At 37.0% G+C, this 17688-nt stretch overlaps 1 protein-coding gene across 1 annotated transcript in view; it reads left to right on the top strand.

Annotated features, from left to right (window-relative positions):
- Positions 1 to 16005, top strand: part of CDNF (cerebral dopamine neurotrophic factor) — a 22815-nt gene extending 6810 nt beyond the window's left edge. The window contains exons 2-4 of the mRNA XM_002929878.4: positions 7330 to 7457; positions 8512 to 8653; positions 14389 to 16005. Of these exons, the coding sequence (XP_002929924.1) occupies positions 7330 to 7457; positions 8512 to 8653; positions 14389 to 14567 (449 nt within the window). The 3' untranslated portion in view covers positions 14568 to 16005. The remainder of the gene's footprint in view (positions 1 to 7329; positions 7458 to 8511; positions 8654 to 14388) is intronic.
- Positions 16006 to 17688: the final 1683 nt, after the last annotated feature.

Here is a 17688-nt window from a genome sequence, read left to right as displayed (position 1 = left end):
AAAAAAAAAAAAAAATAAAGTACGTGAGCTGGAGGTAATGATCAGACAATGGGATGTTTCAACTGAAATTACAGAGAGATTATAGTCATTGGTAATGATTGGACCCAAGGGTATGACCAGAGAAATTTCTCATGTATTCTGGATATTAATCTTTAGTCAGTTACATAAGTTGTAAATATCTTCCTCCAGTCTGTGGCTTGTCTTATCTTTTGTTTATGATTTATTTGGCATTACAAAAGTGTTTAATTTTGCTGTCATCAAACTTATGATCTGTGTTTTGGTATCTTCTTTAAGAAAACTTTCTTCTCTGTCCTGATGTCATGAAGATGCTTTCCTGGGTTTTCTTCTAAAAGTTTTGTAGTGCTGCTCTTCCCATATAAATCTTTATTCACCTGGGATTTATGTTTGCATGTAGTTTTAGATAGAGATCTGAGTTTATCTTTTTCTGTGATAAGTTCTCTTAGTACCATTTATTGACTAGTAAATTTTTATCCTCCATTGATTTTTAGCATCACTTCCATCCTTTACCAACCTCCTCTAGATTCGTGCACTTATCTTTAGACTCTATTTGTGCATTTGTTTCTAGACTAGTTCTCCTCGTCTGTTTCTGTGCCATTCCCACAGTGTTTTCAATACTGTAGCTCTAGAATTAAATCTTGATATCTGATAATGTCTATTCCTCAAACTCCTTTTTCTTCTTCTTCTTCAAACATTTCTTCGCTTTCATTTGCTCTTGTTTCTTCGTATGTATTTTTGGACCAGGTTGTAAAATCTATAAAAGTCCTATTGGGATTTTGATTGGAATAACATTATTTATTTGAGAGAGAGAGTGAGCACAAGTCAGGGGGAGAGGCAGGGGGAGAAGCAGACTCCCGGCTGAGCAGGGAGCCCGAGATCATGACCTGGGATCATGGCAGAGCTTAACCAACTGAGCCACCTAGGTGCCCGTGGAATAACACCAAATGTATAGATTTATTTAAAAATATTATCATCCATAATATTGAACCTTTTCATCCGTGAACATAGTTTATCTTTCCATTTTTGAGGTCTACTTTAAGGTCCTTTGATCAAGTTTTGTAATTTTTTCTTCCAAAGTCTTGATATATTTCATCAGATTTATTCCTAGTTACACAAGAATTTTTATCACGATTGTAAATGATTTATTTTAAATTTGCAGTTTCCTCATTGTTTCTTTGTATTAATCTGGTATTCAGCAATTTTGCATAATGCTCTCCTTATTAAGAATGTTTTTCTAGGGGCGCCTGGGTGGCTCAGTCATTAAGCATCTGCCTTCGGCTCAGGGCGTGATCCCGGTGTTCTGGGATCCTCCATCAGGATCCTCCACTGGGAGCCTGCTTCTCCCTCTCCCGCTCCCCCTGCTTGTGTTCCCTCTCTCACTGGCTGTCTCTCTCTCTCTGTCAAATAAATAAATAAAATCTTAAAAAAAAAAAAAGAATGTTTTTCTACCTAGACAATCATATAATCTGCAAATGATAAAAATTTTGCTTTTTCCTTCCTTCTTGTTCTTTTTTTTTTTTTTTAAAGATTTTATTTATTTATTTGACAGAGAGAGAGACAGCCAGAGAGAGAGGGAACACAAGCAGGGGGAGTGGGAGAGGGAGAACCAGGCTCCCAGTGGAGCAGGGAGCCCATGTGGGGCTCGATCCCAGGACTCTGGGATCATGCCCTGAGCCGAAGGCAGACGCTGAACGACTGAGCCACCCAGGCGCCCCACTGAGCCACCCAGGCAACCCTCTTTCTTCTTGTTCTTTTTTCTTTCTTTCTTTTTTTTTTTTTTTTTTGGGGGGGGGGGGGTGGCAGCATATTTCCAGTCCAGGCCATTTGTGGTGTGCAGGTAGCTNGAGGGAGAGAATTTTAAGCAGACTCCATGCTGAGCACATAGCCAGATGTGGGGGTTGATCTCACAACCCTGAGATCATGACCTGAGCCCAAAATCAAGAGTTGGATGCTTAACTGACTGAGCCACAAAAAGTACCCTACTTTTTCCTTTCTAATAAACATCTGTTCGACTAGCTAACACATCCAGTTCTGTATTGAATACAAGTGGTGACAAAGGATCATTTTATTGCTAATGTAGGACATTTGCTGTAGAGCTTTCATAGATACCCTTTATTAAGTCAATGCAGTTCTCTTTTCTAGTCCAAGTTTGCTAAGTGTGTGTATATGGAAGCTTGTTTTAATAATGAAGAAAAATTCAATTTTATTAAATACATATACATTTATTGAGATGATCATATAATAAGTTGCATTAATAGCTTTTCTAATTTTAGACCATATTGGTCACTGATGTGATTCTCCCTTGATTATGATTTTTTAATGTGCATTTTATTTTCAAAATGTGAAATTGATCAATAGTTTTTGTCTCATATTGTCCTTGCCTGGTTTTGATGTCAAGGCTTAGCCAATCTCATTAAAGTTTGGGAGCTTTTCTTTCCTTTCTTTTCCTTTGCTATTCTTGTCTCTGTGACAGTTTATATAAAATAGTTCTAATAGCTGGGTTCTTTTTTTCCCCTGGTAGATTTTAAATTACTGCTTCAATTTTTTAAAATGGTTTTTAGGTTGGTTCAGGTTCTTATTTCTACTTAAGTTTATTTTTGTTATACTTTTCTAGGATGTTGTCTATGCTGTTTCTGAATTTATTGAAATAAAGCTTTTCTTAAGGTGTTTTCTTATGATTTTGAAGTCTCTATTCTCTCTCTAGGTATGTCTTCTTTTTTATTACCAATGCTTTATAGTTTATACTTTTTATCAAATGGTTACGTATATGCATAAATTTAAAACATAAATTTTTTCCCTGGGCCTATATTGAAAAATGTTAAGCCTCTATCCATTCTTCTCTAGATAATGCTTTCCTCTGCAGCTACTTCCAAATAGTTTAGCAACTTCATCTGACACATATCTTTATTAATCTAAATAAACTGCTTAAAATGCTCTTTTTCAGTTTTTTACTTTTATTATCTTTGGAAAATGAAGTTTTAGATCTATTACACCCACCCAGATCTGTCTCCTGCACACCCATTCCCCCATTTTACATATATTTATATCACCATTTGGGGTAAAAATAAATCTCAGGGTTTATATTGTTGTGCCCATGTAAATATTATTCAAAGGTGAGTTATCTAGTGCACCAGGATTTCATCTTCCATGCACATCTTTCTCCCTTGAATTAAAACTTGCCTCAATTTTTCTTTGGTTAATTTTTGTTCCAATCATTAATTTATCTTATATATATATATGAGATTTTTTTTTTTTTTTGACAGAACTGAAAATCATCTCTGAACATGTTAACCACATCAGGTAGTCTATTAGTTTGATTTTCTGCTTGGCAGCATAATTCTTGGGACTCTCTATGTCTTGTTCTAATCCAGACAGGCATCTCTCCAGCCTGCTACACCACTGTTGTGCTAGGACTCCCTCCCCTCCTGGGAATTTCTTTGGTCTCTTTGTTGTGTTTGAGCCTTTGCTTCCTGGAACCCAAGGCATTCCTTTAATTGTTTCACTCTTCCGTTTTGGTTGAAGCCTACTGTCCTGAAAAACAGTGCATGATAATATAATTTTGAGCTCTTGAATGTTGAGAATGACTTTATTTACTTTGACATTTTAATTAATAGTTTGACTGTTTATAGAATTCTAGGTGGAAAACATATTTTCTGTAGAATTTTGATGACATTAAGCCATTTTCTTATTGTTTCCAATGTTAGGAAATCTAATGACACTCTATTTCATAGTTGTTTATAGAACTATTTTAGATTTCAGCAGAATTATAGAATCTTTTCTTTTTTTACCAGTGTTCTGACGTTTTCTTGATTTTTGTGTTTTGGTATAGATCTTTCTCAATTTTGTGGGTCTGTCAGTCCAGATATTCATGTCTTCCATTAATGAGAATATTCCCTATATTGGTTCTTTGACAATTCCCTCTTCTAACTTTCTTTTTTTTTTTTTTAAAGATTTTATTTATTTATTCGACAGAGATAGAGACAGTCAGCGAGAGAGGGAACACAAGCAGGGGGAGTGGGAGAGGAAGAAGCAGGCTCATAGCAGAGGAGCCTGATGTGGGGCTCGATCCCATAACGCCGGGATCACGCCCTGAGCCGAAGGCAGACGCTTAACTGCTGTGCCACCCAGGCGCCCCCTCTTCTAACTTTCTGAAGCTCATATTATTTAGGTATTTGTCTTCCTGAATTTCTTAAATTTTATAAATCATTTTCCACCTCTTTGTTTTTTGGTCTACTTCCTGGTGCTTTCTTCCCCCCACTTGATCCCCTAAATAAATCTGGTTGACTTTTTTCTTTAATTTAGCAATCATATTTTTAATTACCAAGAGTTCTTCCTTGTTATTTGGTTGTCTGAATATTATTTGATTTACCACTTAAAAAATTCTTTATCACTTTTTTCCTTGCTAAGAACTTATCTATCTTTACTGGCCATTAGTTTCATTTACCTTGATTTTTTCTACTTAATTTATGTGGTTTTATTATCAATAGTTTCTATATTCTTTTGGTTTATATAGTTATACTTTTAAAAACTTAAGTTGAATGCTTACTCATTAATTTTCCTATTTTTTCTTTTGAAAGATACACACTTAACATTATGAATTTCTTTGTAAGTACTGCTTAACTCTAGTCCTTACGTTTTATATGTAGCATTTTTACTGAAATTAAGTATAAAAATTGCACATTTCTGTTACTACTTTTTCTTTGACCTGTGGATTAGTTAGAAGTGTGTATTTTAAAATTCTCTAGGCATAAGGAGGGCACACACTGAGTTGGATCATATTATTTTTGTTACTGATTTCTAATTATATTCAGGGAATGTGGCCTGCTTAGTACAGGTTTTTTGGTGCTTGTTGAGAACTGCTTTTTGGCCTACCACCTGGCAAATTAACGTAAATATTCCATATTTTCTTTCTTTCTTTTTTTTTTTTAAAGATTTTATTTATTTATTTGACAGAGAGAGAGACAGCCAGGGAGAGAGGGAACACAAGCAGGGGGAGTGGGAGAGGAAGAAGCAGGCTCCCAGCAGAGGAGGCCTGATGTGGGGCTCGATCCCACAACGCCGGGATCACGCCCTGAGCCGAAGGCAGACGCTTAACGACTGCGCCACCCTGGTGCCCCTCTATTTTCTTGAAAAGAATGTGGATTCTCTAATTTGGGGGAGAAGGGTTCCATATCTTATAAGGTCAAACTTGCGAATAGTGCTCAAATATTTAATGTCCTTATTAACTTTTGGTATATTTGATCAAATAATTGCTGTGAGGGTGTTCAACCATCTATTGTTATTGTGAATTTGTCGATTTTGTCTTATAATTCTATCACGATTTTCTATATTATCAAGCTATGTTATTGGTTGCACATTAGTCTGGAACATTTATTTTGGTATTTCTGGTAAATGGTTCATTTTATGATTAGTAGCGACTGTTGTTATTCTCAAAAATGCTTTATAGAACTAAAACAGATTTTGGTTAGCATTTTCCAGGCATAGATTTTCATTTTTAGAATCTCAATTTTGTTGTTGTTTTGTTTTTTCAACATTTTGCTGTAGTCTCATACTTTTTATGTGACCCTTATAAACAGCATATAATTGAATTTTTGATAGTTCTGCTCTGAAAAATCCTGTTCTATAATTGCAAGTTTAATACATTCATGCTTATTGTAATTAATGATATATTTAGGGTTTTTTCCCCCACTTAATTTTGTGATTTTTAAGAAAAATGTATCATGCTCTTTTTTCTTTTTTTCTTCTTCTTCTTTTTCTGTCTTCTAGTGGACTGATAATGTTTGAACAATCCCTCCCCATGCCCTGCACCTATACAGATCTGAAAGTAATCTGTTTATATTTTTTAGTTATTACCTTTATGTTGTTACTGTGATTAATTGCCTAAAAATTATTATGACTTAACAGTAATGTTTCTCTACCCTCTTCTGGAGGATAAAAGATCTTAGGAAGTTTTAAGTGAATTCTCCCTTATTTCCTATCTTATGTGTTAGGACTGTCCTGTATTTGGGTTTTACCTTATGCTTATACCCCTACATGTTTATTATTATTGCTTACACAGTTAATCTTGATTTAGATTTTTCTCCCACTTGCCATTTTCTCTTCTCACATTACTTCTTGCAACCTGATTCTCCTTTCTGGATCTTGCCTCCTTCTTCCTGAAGTTTATCTGTTAGTAGTGCTTCCTAAGGTGTTTTACACATAGGAAGTGCTCAATAAATGTTTACTAAATAAATTAATTTAATCAAATGAACATAGTTTAAACTATAGTAGGTGTCTAGTTTGTGTATGAGGGTGATCGGTAGATCTTGCCTCATTTACCTGACAGATAGATAAGACACTTGAATATTGGGGTTGGTGGACGAAACACATTACCTGGTTTTAGTTAATACCGTGAGTCAAGGGTAGGGACAGAACCAAGGGCCAGAGCACTCTCCACTCTTCCTTAGTATGTTTTTCAAGAATTATCTCTCTAATACTAGGGCCACTGATTTCCAGCATAAGCTTCTGGCCTCCCATTTCCTTTTCTGCTTGCCCAGACACTTGCCGCATCCAGGAAAGCAACATGGGAAAACAGCATCCTCCTACTGCAGAGATACCTAATGGATAAGTGTGTAGGGCCAGGGTCGGATGACCAGGGATCTAATTTCCTCTCTAGCACTTGCTAGGCAAGTTAACTGGCCTCTCTTTGACTCAGTTACCTCATCTGTAAAGTAAGGATGGTAAAGTGTCTACAACATAGCTTTGTTCTGTGACTTGAATGAGTTAATAACATTCATTAGAATGGCGCCAGCACCTGTAAGCACCCAACAAATGTTAACTATGGTTATTGCCTGCACCACTTCTTAGCTCCCTCCAACTCTTTGCTGGCTCTGGATGCTGGGATTGAATATGATTGTTCAAATTGGAGTTTCCCATACGTTTGTGGTAATAGGACATACAGACATAGGCAGACTACCAAGGGGTTTCATTTAAGATACGTATTCAGGTTTTTCTCTCTGTGCTTTAAACAAAGCTGTCCCAAGCATCATATCCTATATAAAGCTATATTCTCTTTTAGGGGTAACTTTTGTGGGAAAATTCTCATTTCAGGTTCAACTTGGTTCCAAAGATTAATTCGATAAGTTCATATTATTTAAGGCCCAATATTAAGCTAATAGCTACAGACCCCAAACCATTCTTACTTATAATTTGAATCCATCGTCACAATGTGTTGAATCATATTTAACTTTTTTATTTGATGAGCAGGGCATACCCATAGTTGTGGTCATGGTTATATTGTACATAACTACATAATTTCTTTGATCCTTCTAGTATGTAAAGAATTCTTGAACAGATTCTATAACTCCTTGGTAGCCAGAGGAGTCAACTTTTCCCTGGACACCATAGAAAAGGAATTGGTCAGCTTTTGCTTGGATGTCAAAGGAAAAGAAAACCGCCTGGTATGGTAAATGTTCCCTGTTCATTTTTCTCTTATGCTTGAAGAAACTGTTAATAGTTTCATTTCTCATCTTAGTCTTAACGTTCTCCTGCTTAAATGCTTGCCTCAAGCAACTTCATTGCAGATGGCAAGCAGAAATTGATCTTCCAGTGAAATGTAGTCCTATGTATTTTCATTTAGAATATATCTGGTTTCATTTTGCTTTCTGAATACACAAGCAATTCCGTGTTTTAAGTAAAGTTACACAAATTCCTGACGAGAATTTTCTGTCCTGGGTTAAGAGTGGGTAGACTCTCTATTTGTTACCAAGAGTATTAGTTAAACCTGTCAAAACATTTTTATCACATCATTTATACATAACTAATGAAGTTTTTATATTCTCTTATAATGGTGTTTCCTGGGTTTACACAGGTGACTTTTCTTAGTGTTTTACTTCACTACGGATAATTGCAGGCCAATTCATTTTGCCTAAAATTTTTATGTTCAATTTGTCAGTTAAATTTGCATTGTTGACTGTTCACCACTGACACATTGTAAAATTCTCAACATTTATTTGTGCCATTAAGTTTCATATTTTTAAATGTAAATTGCTTCGGTTAGACAGCTGGAAAGGCAGCATATCATGATGGAGAAGGACATGGACTCTAGAGCCAAAATGCTAGATGTTTAAATTCTGTCTCTTCTGCTTACCAGCTGGTGACCTTCAGTTGACTTGGATGTAAAATGGGGATAATTATAGTACTTACTTCACAGGATTATTGTGAGAATTCAATAAGTTAAGGCATTTAAAGCCCCGAGAGCAGTGCCTGGCACAGAGAAAACACTTAGCAAGTGTTCTCTTATTAATCTTTGAGCATTGTGTGAATTGTAGGGTACTTCTAATTAACATGATCATGGGGATGGAATCATTTGTTTTCTGGTGTCTTAGTCAGCAGGGGTTAAAAATTAATAGCTGCGCCATGAAAACTAGGTTAACCTCTTTCTCACTTCTCCAAACTATATTAACTACTTTTTTTCACCACCCAGGACACTAAATTCTCTTTGTACTCCTTCAGTGCTATTATCTAGGAGCAACGAAGGATGCGGCCACAAAGATCCTCAGTGAGGTGGCTCGCCCAATGAGCGTGCATATGCCAGCAGCAAAGATTTGCGAGAAGCTCAAGAAGATGGACAGCCAGATCTGTGAGCTGAAATATGGTATAATGGAGTCAAATGTATTTTTCCAGTATGTCCAGAGCATTGCCAATTCTCTAAACCAATGTCCCTGTTTCTAAACAGTCAGTGTGAGAAGGGAAGGCAATCTCCACTCGCCAGTAGATTGCTGGGCGGGTGAATGGTGCCTAGTGCCATCTGAGCTCCTTTGGGGGATGAGAAATGAACACTGGCACAATCAGCGTTCAGTAAAACTGCCAAGCCAGATAGCCAAGTTTAAACTCTTAAATCACCAAGGCAAGGTCAACTAGGTATGTCAAGGAAAAATTCAAAATGTAAAGGGAGCAGCTATTCATGGTGATTTAGCTCTTGGTAACCTATTAAGACAAAGGTTGCATCTATTCAAAGACGATGTTGGGACTTTGAAGTTTTAAATATGGACTATATCTTTTTCCCCTAGATTTGTCTACCATCCTTCCAATTTTAAATGTTGGGAAATAGGTTATTCACATCAAGTCAGGTTTTGCTTGATGAAGTAAGCTTATTGAGGGTGCCTAAAATAAACAGTGAGGAAAGGAAGGAGGTGTCCTATTTAAAACATTATCCTTGGCCTTATGAATTTCATAGATATAGATCTATTCTTTTTTTTTTTTACTTTTTTTTATTATATTATGTTAGTCGCCATATAGTACATCCCTGGTTTTTGATGTAAAGTTCAATGATTCATTAGTTGCGTATAACAGCCAGTGCACCATGCAATACGTGCCCTCCTTACTACCCATCACCAGTCTATCCCATTCCCCCACCCCCCTCCCCTCTGAAGCCCTCAGTTTGTTTCTCAGAGTCCATAGTCTCTCATGCTTCATTCCCCCTTCTGATTAACCCCCCTTTCTTTATCCCTTTCTTCTCCTACCGATCATCCTAGTTCTTATGTTCCATAGATGAGAGAAATCATATGATAATTGTCTTTCTCTGCTTGACTTATTTCACTTAGCATTATCTCCTCCAGTGCCGTCATGTTGCAGCAAATGTTGAGAAATCGTTCTTTTAGATCTATTCTTATACAGTACTGAGGATTCGTATCTGGGCCAGCCTTTTGGGTAGACTGAATAGGTGTGTTAAAAGCCTGGGGCGGGGCGCCTGGGTGGCACAGCGGTTAAGCGTCTGTCTTCGGCTCAGGGCGTGATCCCGGTGTTATGGGATCGAGCCCCACATCAGGCTCTTCTGCTATGAGCCTGCTTCTTCCTCTCCCACTCCCCCTGCTTGTGTTCCCTCTCTCGCTGGCTGTCTCTCTCTCTGTCAAATAAATAAATAAAATCTTTAAAAAAAAAAAAAAAGCCCGGGGCATCCCTCCCTTAGCCTATCCTTAACACCTGAGATTTTATCAGGAAAGACTAATTTCTGTTGCTTAAGTAATTGTTTTATGTTACAGATCCACTGTAGTATTATAAACTACCTAAGTAATTAGCACCCAACGCTGAATATTTTATTCTTATTTTCCAACATAGCTGTGTAATATGCCTATGGACCATAGTGACAAAGCTGGCTTTAAATAGGTTTAAGGTCAGAAGATACTAAAGACAACCTATTTCTCAATGCCGAGGGCAGGCCCTAATCTCCAAGGTAGTGATTATGGGGAAGGCATCTGTTTTTATTGGCCTCCAAGTAATGAAGTAGACGCGGGAATCGTTGAGTCCATATAAACAATATTCACAAAAGGGACAAATCTGTCCTGGTTCTTTCATTTGACAAATGTATTTAGAATAGCATCTGCTCTATACAAGGGATCCCACTTGGTTCCTTGAGTAATAGAAAAGTTATTCAGTTGTTTTTGAGAAGAAATGCAGAGTTACTAATGTTTTGGCAATGCTGGCCACTAGAGGCCCTTGAGGAGCCATGAACTAGTTTTAATTTTGGGATCGTTTTCCTTATAGTTTTAGGGTTACAGAGTTTTTCCTTTTTAAAATTAATGCCAGATGCCAAGTTCTCTAGAAAAACTCAAAGACACTACTGACACTTCCAAGAAAGTATTTTTTTTTCCTTCGATCATTTGTGTTGAATAGACCAGCAGTTCTAAATTCTTCTTCCCAGCTTATTTGGCAGGAAAGTTGAGACTGAACAGGCCCTTGAATGGTGATATTAATAATTTGGGCTATAAAAGCATCTATAAAAGGTATTTTGTTAAGTCAGCTACGAAATTAACAAACAAGGTAAGTGTAGAGTTGGATTATGTTTTCAGTTAGGAAGGTGTCATTTGGTTTTTGACTTGAAAGTATGTTCTTGCTAGATCTATTTTTTTATATGATGGGGATCACTATAAAAATTGAAGGGTTCTTTGGAGCACAGGGTGTAGCTGACAAACAAGAGGCTTTAAAATTTAACTTTTGTTTATTTCTTCCAGATTTATTAAGATATAATTGACATAAAATATTGTGCAAATTTAAGGTGTAGGACATGTTGACTTGATACACTTACATACTGCAATATTACCACCATCGTGTCGGCTAACACCTCCATCATGTCTTATAATTACCATATCTTTTCTGTGATGAGAACATTTAAGATCCACTCTCCTAGCAACTTTCAAGTATATAATACAGTACTAACGATAAATACCATGGCGTACGTTAGATCCCCAGAACTTGTCTTCTAACTGGGAGTTTGTAACCCTTTTGCCAACATCTTAATTTCTCCACCCTGCAGCCCCTGGTAACCACCATTCTACACTCTGCTTCTATTAGTTTGGCTTTTTTACATTCCATGTATAAGTGATATCATACAGTATATATCTTTCTTTGTCTGACTTACTTCACTTAGTCCATTCTTGCTGCAAATGGCAAGATTTCCTTTCTCATGGCTCAATAACATTCCATTGTGTGTGTATACATGTGTATTTCTCTCACACACACACATACACATATATCACATCTCCTTTAGCCATCCATCTGTTGATAGATACTTAGGTTGTTTTCATATCTTGCCTATTGTGAATAATGCTGCAATGAACATGGAAGTATAGATATCTCTTTGATACCCTATTTTCATTTCCTTTTGATGTATACCCAGAAGTGGGATTACTAGATCATTTGGTAGTTCTATTTTAAATTTTTTTTAAATTTTTTATTATGTTTTGTTAGTCACCATACAGTACATCCTTAGTTTTTGATATAATGTTCCATGATTCATTGTTTGCGTTTAACACCCAGTGCTCCATGCAGTATGTGCCCTCCTAATATTTACTTTTAATTTTTAAAGGAACTTCCATACTGTTTTCCATAGTGGCTGTACTAACTTATACTGCCAGCAACAGTGATTTTTTTTCCAAATTGTTTCCAACACTTGCTATCTCTTAGGTTTTTGAGGAAAGCCATCGTAACAAATGTGAGGTAATGCCTCATTGTAGTGCTGTTTTGCATTTCCCTTAGGATTAGTGATGTTGAGTACCTTATCAGGGACCTGTTGGACATTTGTATGTCTTCTTTGGAAGAATATCTATTCAGTTCCTCTGCCTATTTTTTTAGTCAGATTGTTTGGGATTTTTTTGCTATTGGGTTGTGTGAGTTCTTTATTTTTTTTGAGTATTAACCCCTTATCAGATATATGATTTTCAAATATTTTCTCACATCCCATAACTTGCCATTTATTTTGTTGATGGCTTCTTTGCTGTTCAGAAACTTTTTAGTTTGATATAGTCCCACTTACTGATTTTTACTTTTGTTGTTGTGCTTTGGTGTCATAGCCAAAAAATTGTTGCCAGGACCAGTGTCAAGGAGCTTTTCCCCATGTTTTCTTCTTGGATTTTTATGGCTTCAGGTTTTATGTTTAATTTTTTAATCCAATTCAAGTTAATTTTCCTAAGTGACATAAGATAGGGGTCCAGTTTCATTTTTTCTGCATGTGGTTATTCAGTTATCCAAACACCATTTATTGAAGAGACTGTTCTTTCCCCATTGAATATTCTTAGCTCCTTTGTCAAGTATCAGTTGACCTTATATGCAAGGGTGAATTTCTGGGTTTTTGACTACTCCATTGTTGTATGTGTCTGTTTTTATGCCAGTACCACATTGTTTTATTATAGTTTTATAGTATAGTTTGGAATCAGGAAGTGCGATGTTTCCAGCTTTGTTCTTTCTGAGGATTGCTTTGGCTATTCAGGGTCTTTAGTGGTCCAGACCAATTGGGGTTATTTTTTTCTATTTTTTATGGAAAATGCCATTGGAATTTTGATGGGGATTGCATTAAATCTGTAGATGGCTTTGGGTAGGATGGGCATTTTAGCAATATTGATCTTCCAATCCATGAAAACAGGATGTTTTTCCATTTGTGTTCTCTTTAATTTATTTATCAAAGTCCAGTAGTTTTCAGTGTATAGATCTTTTACCTCCTTGGTTAAATTTATTCCTGAGTATAAAATCCAACTTCTAAATTTGAGCACATTTACTGGAAATTTTTGATAAGTTACTTGACAACTACGTTAGGTTGCTAAAAGGCTTTTAAATGCTGCGTTCTATTATGCAGGGGAATAAAGAAAAGGGCTCCTCAAGAGAAGTCAAGCTGTAAAAGTCCTGGGCTGCCACTAATTGTTTAATAAGCAAACCAATGTAGTAGCCATGTTCAAGGACACACCCAGTCATGGGGGAGGGGGAAGGAAAAGAATTTCCCCTTTCTGACAGGGAAATTATAATCATGAGTATGTTATAGATGAGCTTTGTTTGTTTGCTTTTCCTATTTTTTGGGTTTGTGAATAGAGAAGTAGCTGAGCTCTTGACATTGTGTGCAGAGAGTAAATGGAAACAGTAGTCTTTCTAGAGGAGTTGATGTTAATGACGAGTGTTACTGGCAAGAAGGTTAGGAGCCAGATTGGCTGGCACCAAAGCGATAGTTTTAGAGAAGTGGGTGTATCCCAAAGGACTATAAATGAATGCTGTCATGATTTTGTAATTCCAGTAGGGACAGAGGATCAGGTGAGTTCAAGCAGAGATCCCAAACAATTAAGGACCAATGAGAATGCTCTTAACTTTATTCATGTGTTTTGGTTTCTTTACATTTGTGTTTAAAAACTCAATAGTGCTTTCTAATACATATGTCCATCTGTTTCATTTTATTTTTAAAGATTTTATTTATTTATTGAGAGAGAGAGCACGAGAGCGAGAGAGATTGACAGAACAAGTGGGGGGAGAGGCAGAGGGAGAAGGCAGACTCCCTGTGGAGCAGGGCCTGACGTGGGACTCGATCCCAGGACCCGGGGATCATGACCTGAGCTGAAGGCAGACGCTTAACCGACTGAGCCACCCAGGTGCCCAGTCCATCTGTTTTAATGCAGACATGGGTTCGTATAGAAACCGAACCATCACTTTCAGGTTAATTACAACCTAGGGCTTTCAGTTGGCCACATTCGAGGCCATCCCAAGGCACTGCCATTTATCAGTTCTCTTCTTTGTATCTTAGGAGCAGCAATTAGGATGCAGTGCAGTCATTTTAGTAATTATGGTTTTGAGAAGCCACGGAGTGGTCACAAAATCCTGCAAAGCTCCCAGGTCCCTGTTTTGAAGCAAGTATAATTCCATGGAGAGCAAGTTTAATAGAACACTAATGGTCCCAATAGCTTTGTACATAACACATTTTCCTTAGGTATGTCTTGGCTTCCATAGAAAATGGAACTGTTCCCCACTTTGGAACATAGGATAGTTGACACCAAGATAAGTAAAACCACTGGCCTAAGTGTTTCACTGTTGTTTTGTTTTTTTAAAAAAACCGTGCTTTTCCTTTTTGCTGTTTAGAAAAGAAATTGGACCTGGCATCAGTGGACCTGTCAAAGATGAGAGTAGCAGAGCTGAAACAGATATTGCACAGCTGGGGAGAGGAGTGCAGAGCCTGTGCAGAAAAAACCGACTATGTGAATCTGATCACTGAGCTAGCACCCAAGTATGCAGCAGCCCACCCCAAAACAGAGCTCTGACCCTCCAATGCTGGTGCGCCATTAATGAGAGACACAGTGACTCTCCAGGATATGGACTTGCTGGTTAAAAGTAACCAGGAGTTGCGCTGTATGTGGTCTCATACTTTGCTTTGGTAACACAACCAACCAAGAATTGGTTACTTGGATTTACAATGAAAACTGCTAATATTAGTGGTGTCTTACATTTGCAGTGTACCCAAACCTAACAGTGCCTTTTTCATAATTTCTGTAAGGATTATATATATTGTCTTTGCCCATTTCCTTAAAATTGAGAAATATGAACTACTGAAAAATTGATGGAGTAAGTCAATTCAAAGAAGGAAGTGCTCAGAGGCCCCTCTCTGTGTACTAATTTTTAATTAAATATATTGGTTTAGGATAAAAGAAAACAATGTTTAGCCTACCTAACTCCCATCTTCAATCCAAAACAATAACATGGCATAATCAAACGTCTTAAAAAGTAAACTCTGTACTTTTAACTGCAAATCACTCTACGTTCTGGCTCTTTTTTTTGGTGTTGGATATAGGAGGGCAGGAAGGCACTACTTGAAATTACAGTTTCCCAAAAGAGGGAATACCTATTTAAAACCTATTTATACCTACTTAAAGAAAACAGATCAAGAGTCCACTTAGGTAGAGTCAGTGTTTTGGCAAATTGTATTAATGCTCACACTGTTGACTGAACCAAGCTCAAGGTGTTCTGTATTCCTTGCTACCACACATTAGACAAGCTTTTCATAGAGAATTAAAGCATGGTAAGAGCATCTGCAGGCAACATAGAGCTCTATGGTTCTTAATGCTATTTTATGAGCTTTAAATTGTAAAATCATTCTTGGCTCCATTTTCTGGCCACATCAGAGTAAGAACCCCTCTGGACAAGTGACTGCCTCTGGGGGGAAGGCAGAGGTGGGGAAAGCCTGCAGAGCAGCTCAAGGGAACTTTCTGGGAGGGATGGGAATGTCGTATATCTTGACTGGTGCGGTGGTTACATGGTTGGATAGGATTGTGAAACTCATCCAGTAGTATAATTAAGATCGCGTCATTTTTTTGTATATACAATTTATCTAAAATACTGCTGTAAAAAAATTATGTGAAAATTAACTGAAAATTGATTGATTCAAAACATCTTGTTTGTGTAGAGAATTATATTTATTGGCTGGGAGTCTTTTTGGGGAGTGCAGGAGAAATTTTCCAGACTGAACGTTTATACTGAAACTATAATTTTCACGTTTAAATGCTGTGCAGGTAAATGACTTTTCAGTTGGGCAGTTGAGATGTTACTGAACTTGTCAGAGAATTGGGGTTAGTAACTTAAAAATGAGAATAAACAAGCTTTGGTGTGATAAATAACCAAAAGGGGTTCTTGTTTCTGGATTTTTGCAGCTTGATCATTATGTGTAAAGCACTCTAGTTCATTATGAATTGTATCTTTAAAAGTCCATATTTAGTTGTTGTTGGTTTTTTTTTTTGTTTTTTTTTTTTTACTTTTTGTAACCTTTGTATTTGTTTTCCTATTGAGAAACTTAACATTTGAAAATAGTATGTCTAACGTCTGATCTCAAAATCAGGTCATATTTTCTGTGTTGTGGGTTGTTTTTTTGTTTTTTTTTTTTTTTTTTTTTTTTTTTTTTTTTAACAGGATAGAAATCTAGGTCATAAGAACACTGCCCAGCAGTTCATTCAAATCCATGATGTTTGGTCTGGCTTTTTCTAGAGCATTCACTCTGTTAGTGCCACTGAAACTTTTCAAACCATGCACACAAGTCACCCAGGGATCTTGTTAAAGTTTGGATTTTGATTCAGGAGGCCTGGGTGGGGCCTGAGACTGCTTTTCTAACAAGCCCCTGAGTGATGCCATTGCTGTTCTTGCAGGCACCACACTTGGAGTGGCAAGGGCCTCAGTCGTGGATCCTTCAGTTGATTTATTTTCTTCAACCTCCAGTCTCGGTTAGGTTTTTGATAGAGCTGAATGTAACAACAACAACAACAACAACAAAAACAAACAACCATAAACACACAGGAGTTGCTTCTGTCATGTAAAAGAAGTCCAGAAGTAGCCAGTCCGAAGTAAATACAGCAGGTCCACAAAGTTATTAGGAATTGAGTTCTAATCTTTTTGCTTTACATCAGGGACGAGCTCCATTCTTAACTCATGGTCCAAGTTGACTCTGGAACTCCTTATTCAAGAAGGGACAAGGCATGGAAAGCTGAGCCTACCTCTTTAGAGCAGCCTGTCCCCTTTCCCTTCCTGTTACCCCTCCCCCACACTCTGCTTACAGATTATCAATCAGAACTTAATCACATGCCAAACCTAGCTACAAGGGAGTTTGGGAAATAACGTCTTTTTGTTGAGTTCATTGTTGCCCAAATAAAATCAGGATTGATTATTTATTTATTTATTTATTTCCAAGGAAGAATGGAGAAACAGTTTGTAGCTGTTTTACAAGCCATCTCTGCCACACAGCATAAATTTTTTATTCCCATGAGTCTTAGTTATAATTCCTGGTTATTTTACCCTAAATAACTTTTCTTCCTCCTTACTATTTGCTTCTTTTGTAAATGTAGGCAATTATGTCTTTCTTTTTTTGGTTTGACAGGAAGTAGCTACTGTTTTTCTATTTTATTTTCATTTTATTTCATTTTATTTTATTTTATTTTATTTATTTTTTAAAAGATTTTATTATTTATTCGACAGAGATAGAGACAGCCTGTGAGAGAGGAAACACAAGCAGGGGGAGAAGGAGAGGAAGAAGCAGGCTCATAGCACAGGAGCCTGACGTGGGGCTCGATCCCACAACGCCGGGATCACACCCTGAGCCGAAGGCAGACGCTTAACTGCTGTGCCACCCAGGCGCCCCTATTTTATTTTCATTTTAAATTGCTTCCTCTCTTGTGTGTGTGTGCACGTGTGCATATGCAATTTTTGTTGTATCTATATAAAATCTATAAACACACAAAATTTACAAGTCAGACATTATGACAAACATGGCAGAACTCCGGGCTAAACACTTTCATTTAAACAGTAGCAGTCTGGGGCAAACATTATTCCTGGTCTATTTTAGATTTCAAGAAGTCAAAGCAGACGATCCTTTAATTTGGTGCCTAAATACACATGGGAGAC

This window comes from Ailuropoda melanoleuca, chromosome 15 (assembly GCF_002007445.2).
Source record: "Ailuropoda melanoleuca isolate Jingjing chromosome 15, ASM200744v2, whole genome shotgun sequence".
Classification (NCBI taxonomy): Eukaryota; Metazoa; Chordata; class Mammalia; order Carnivora; family Ursidae; genus Ailuropoda; species Ailuropoda melanoleuca.
The sequence above is the reverse complement of the archived record's forward strand: the minus strand, read 5'-3'. Positions and strand labels throughout refer to the sequence as shown.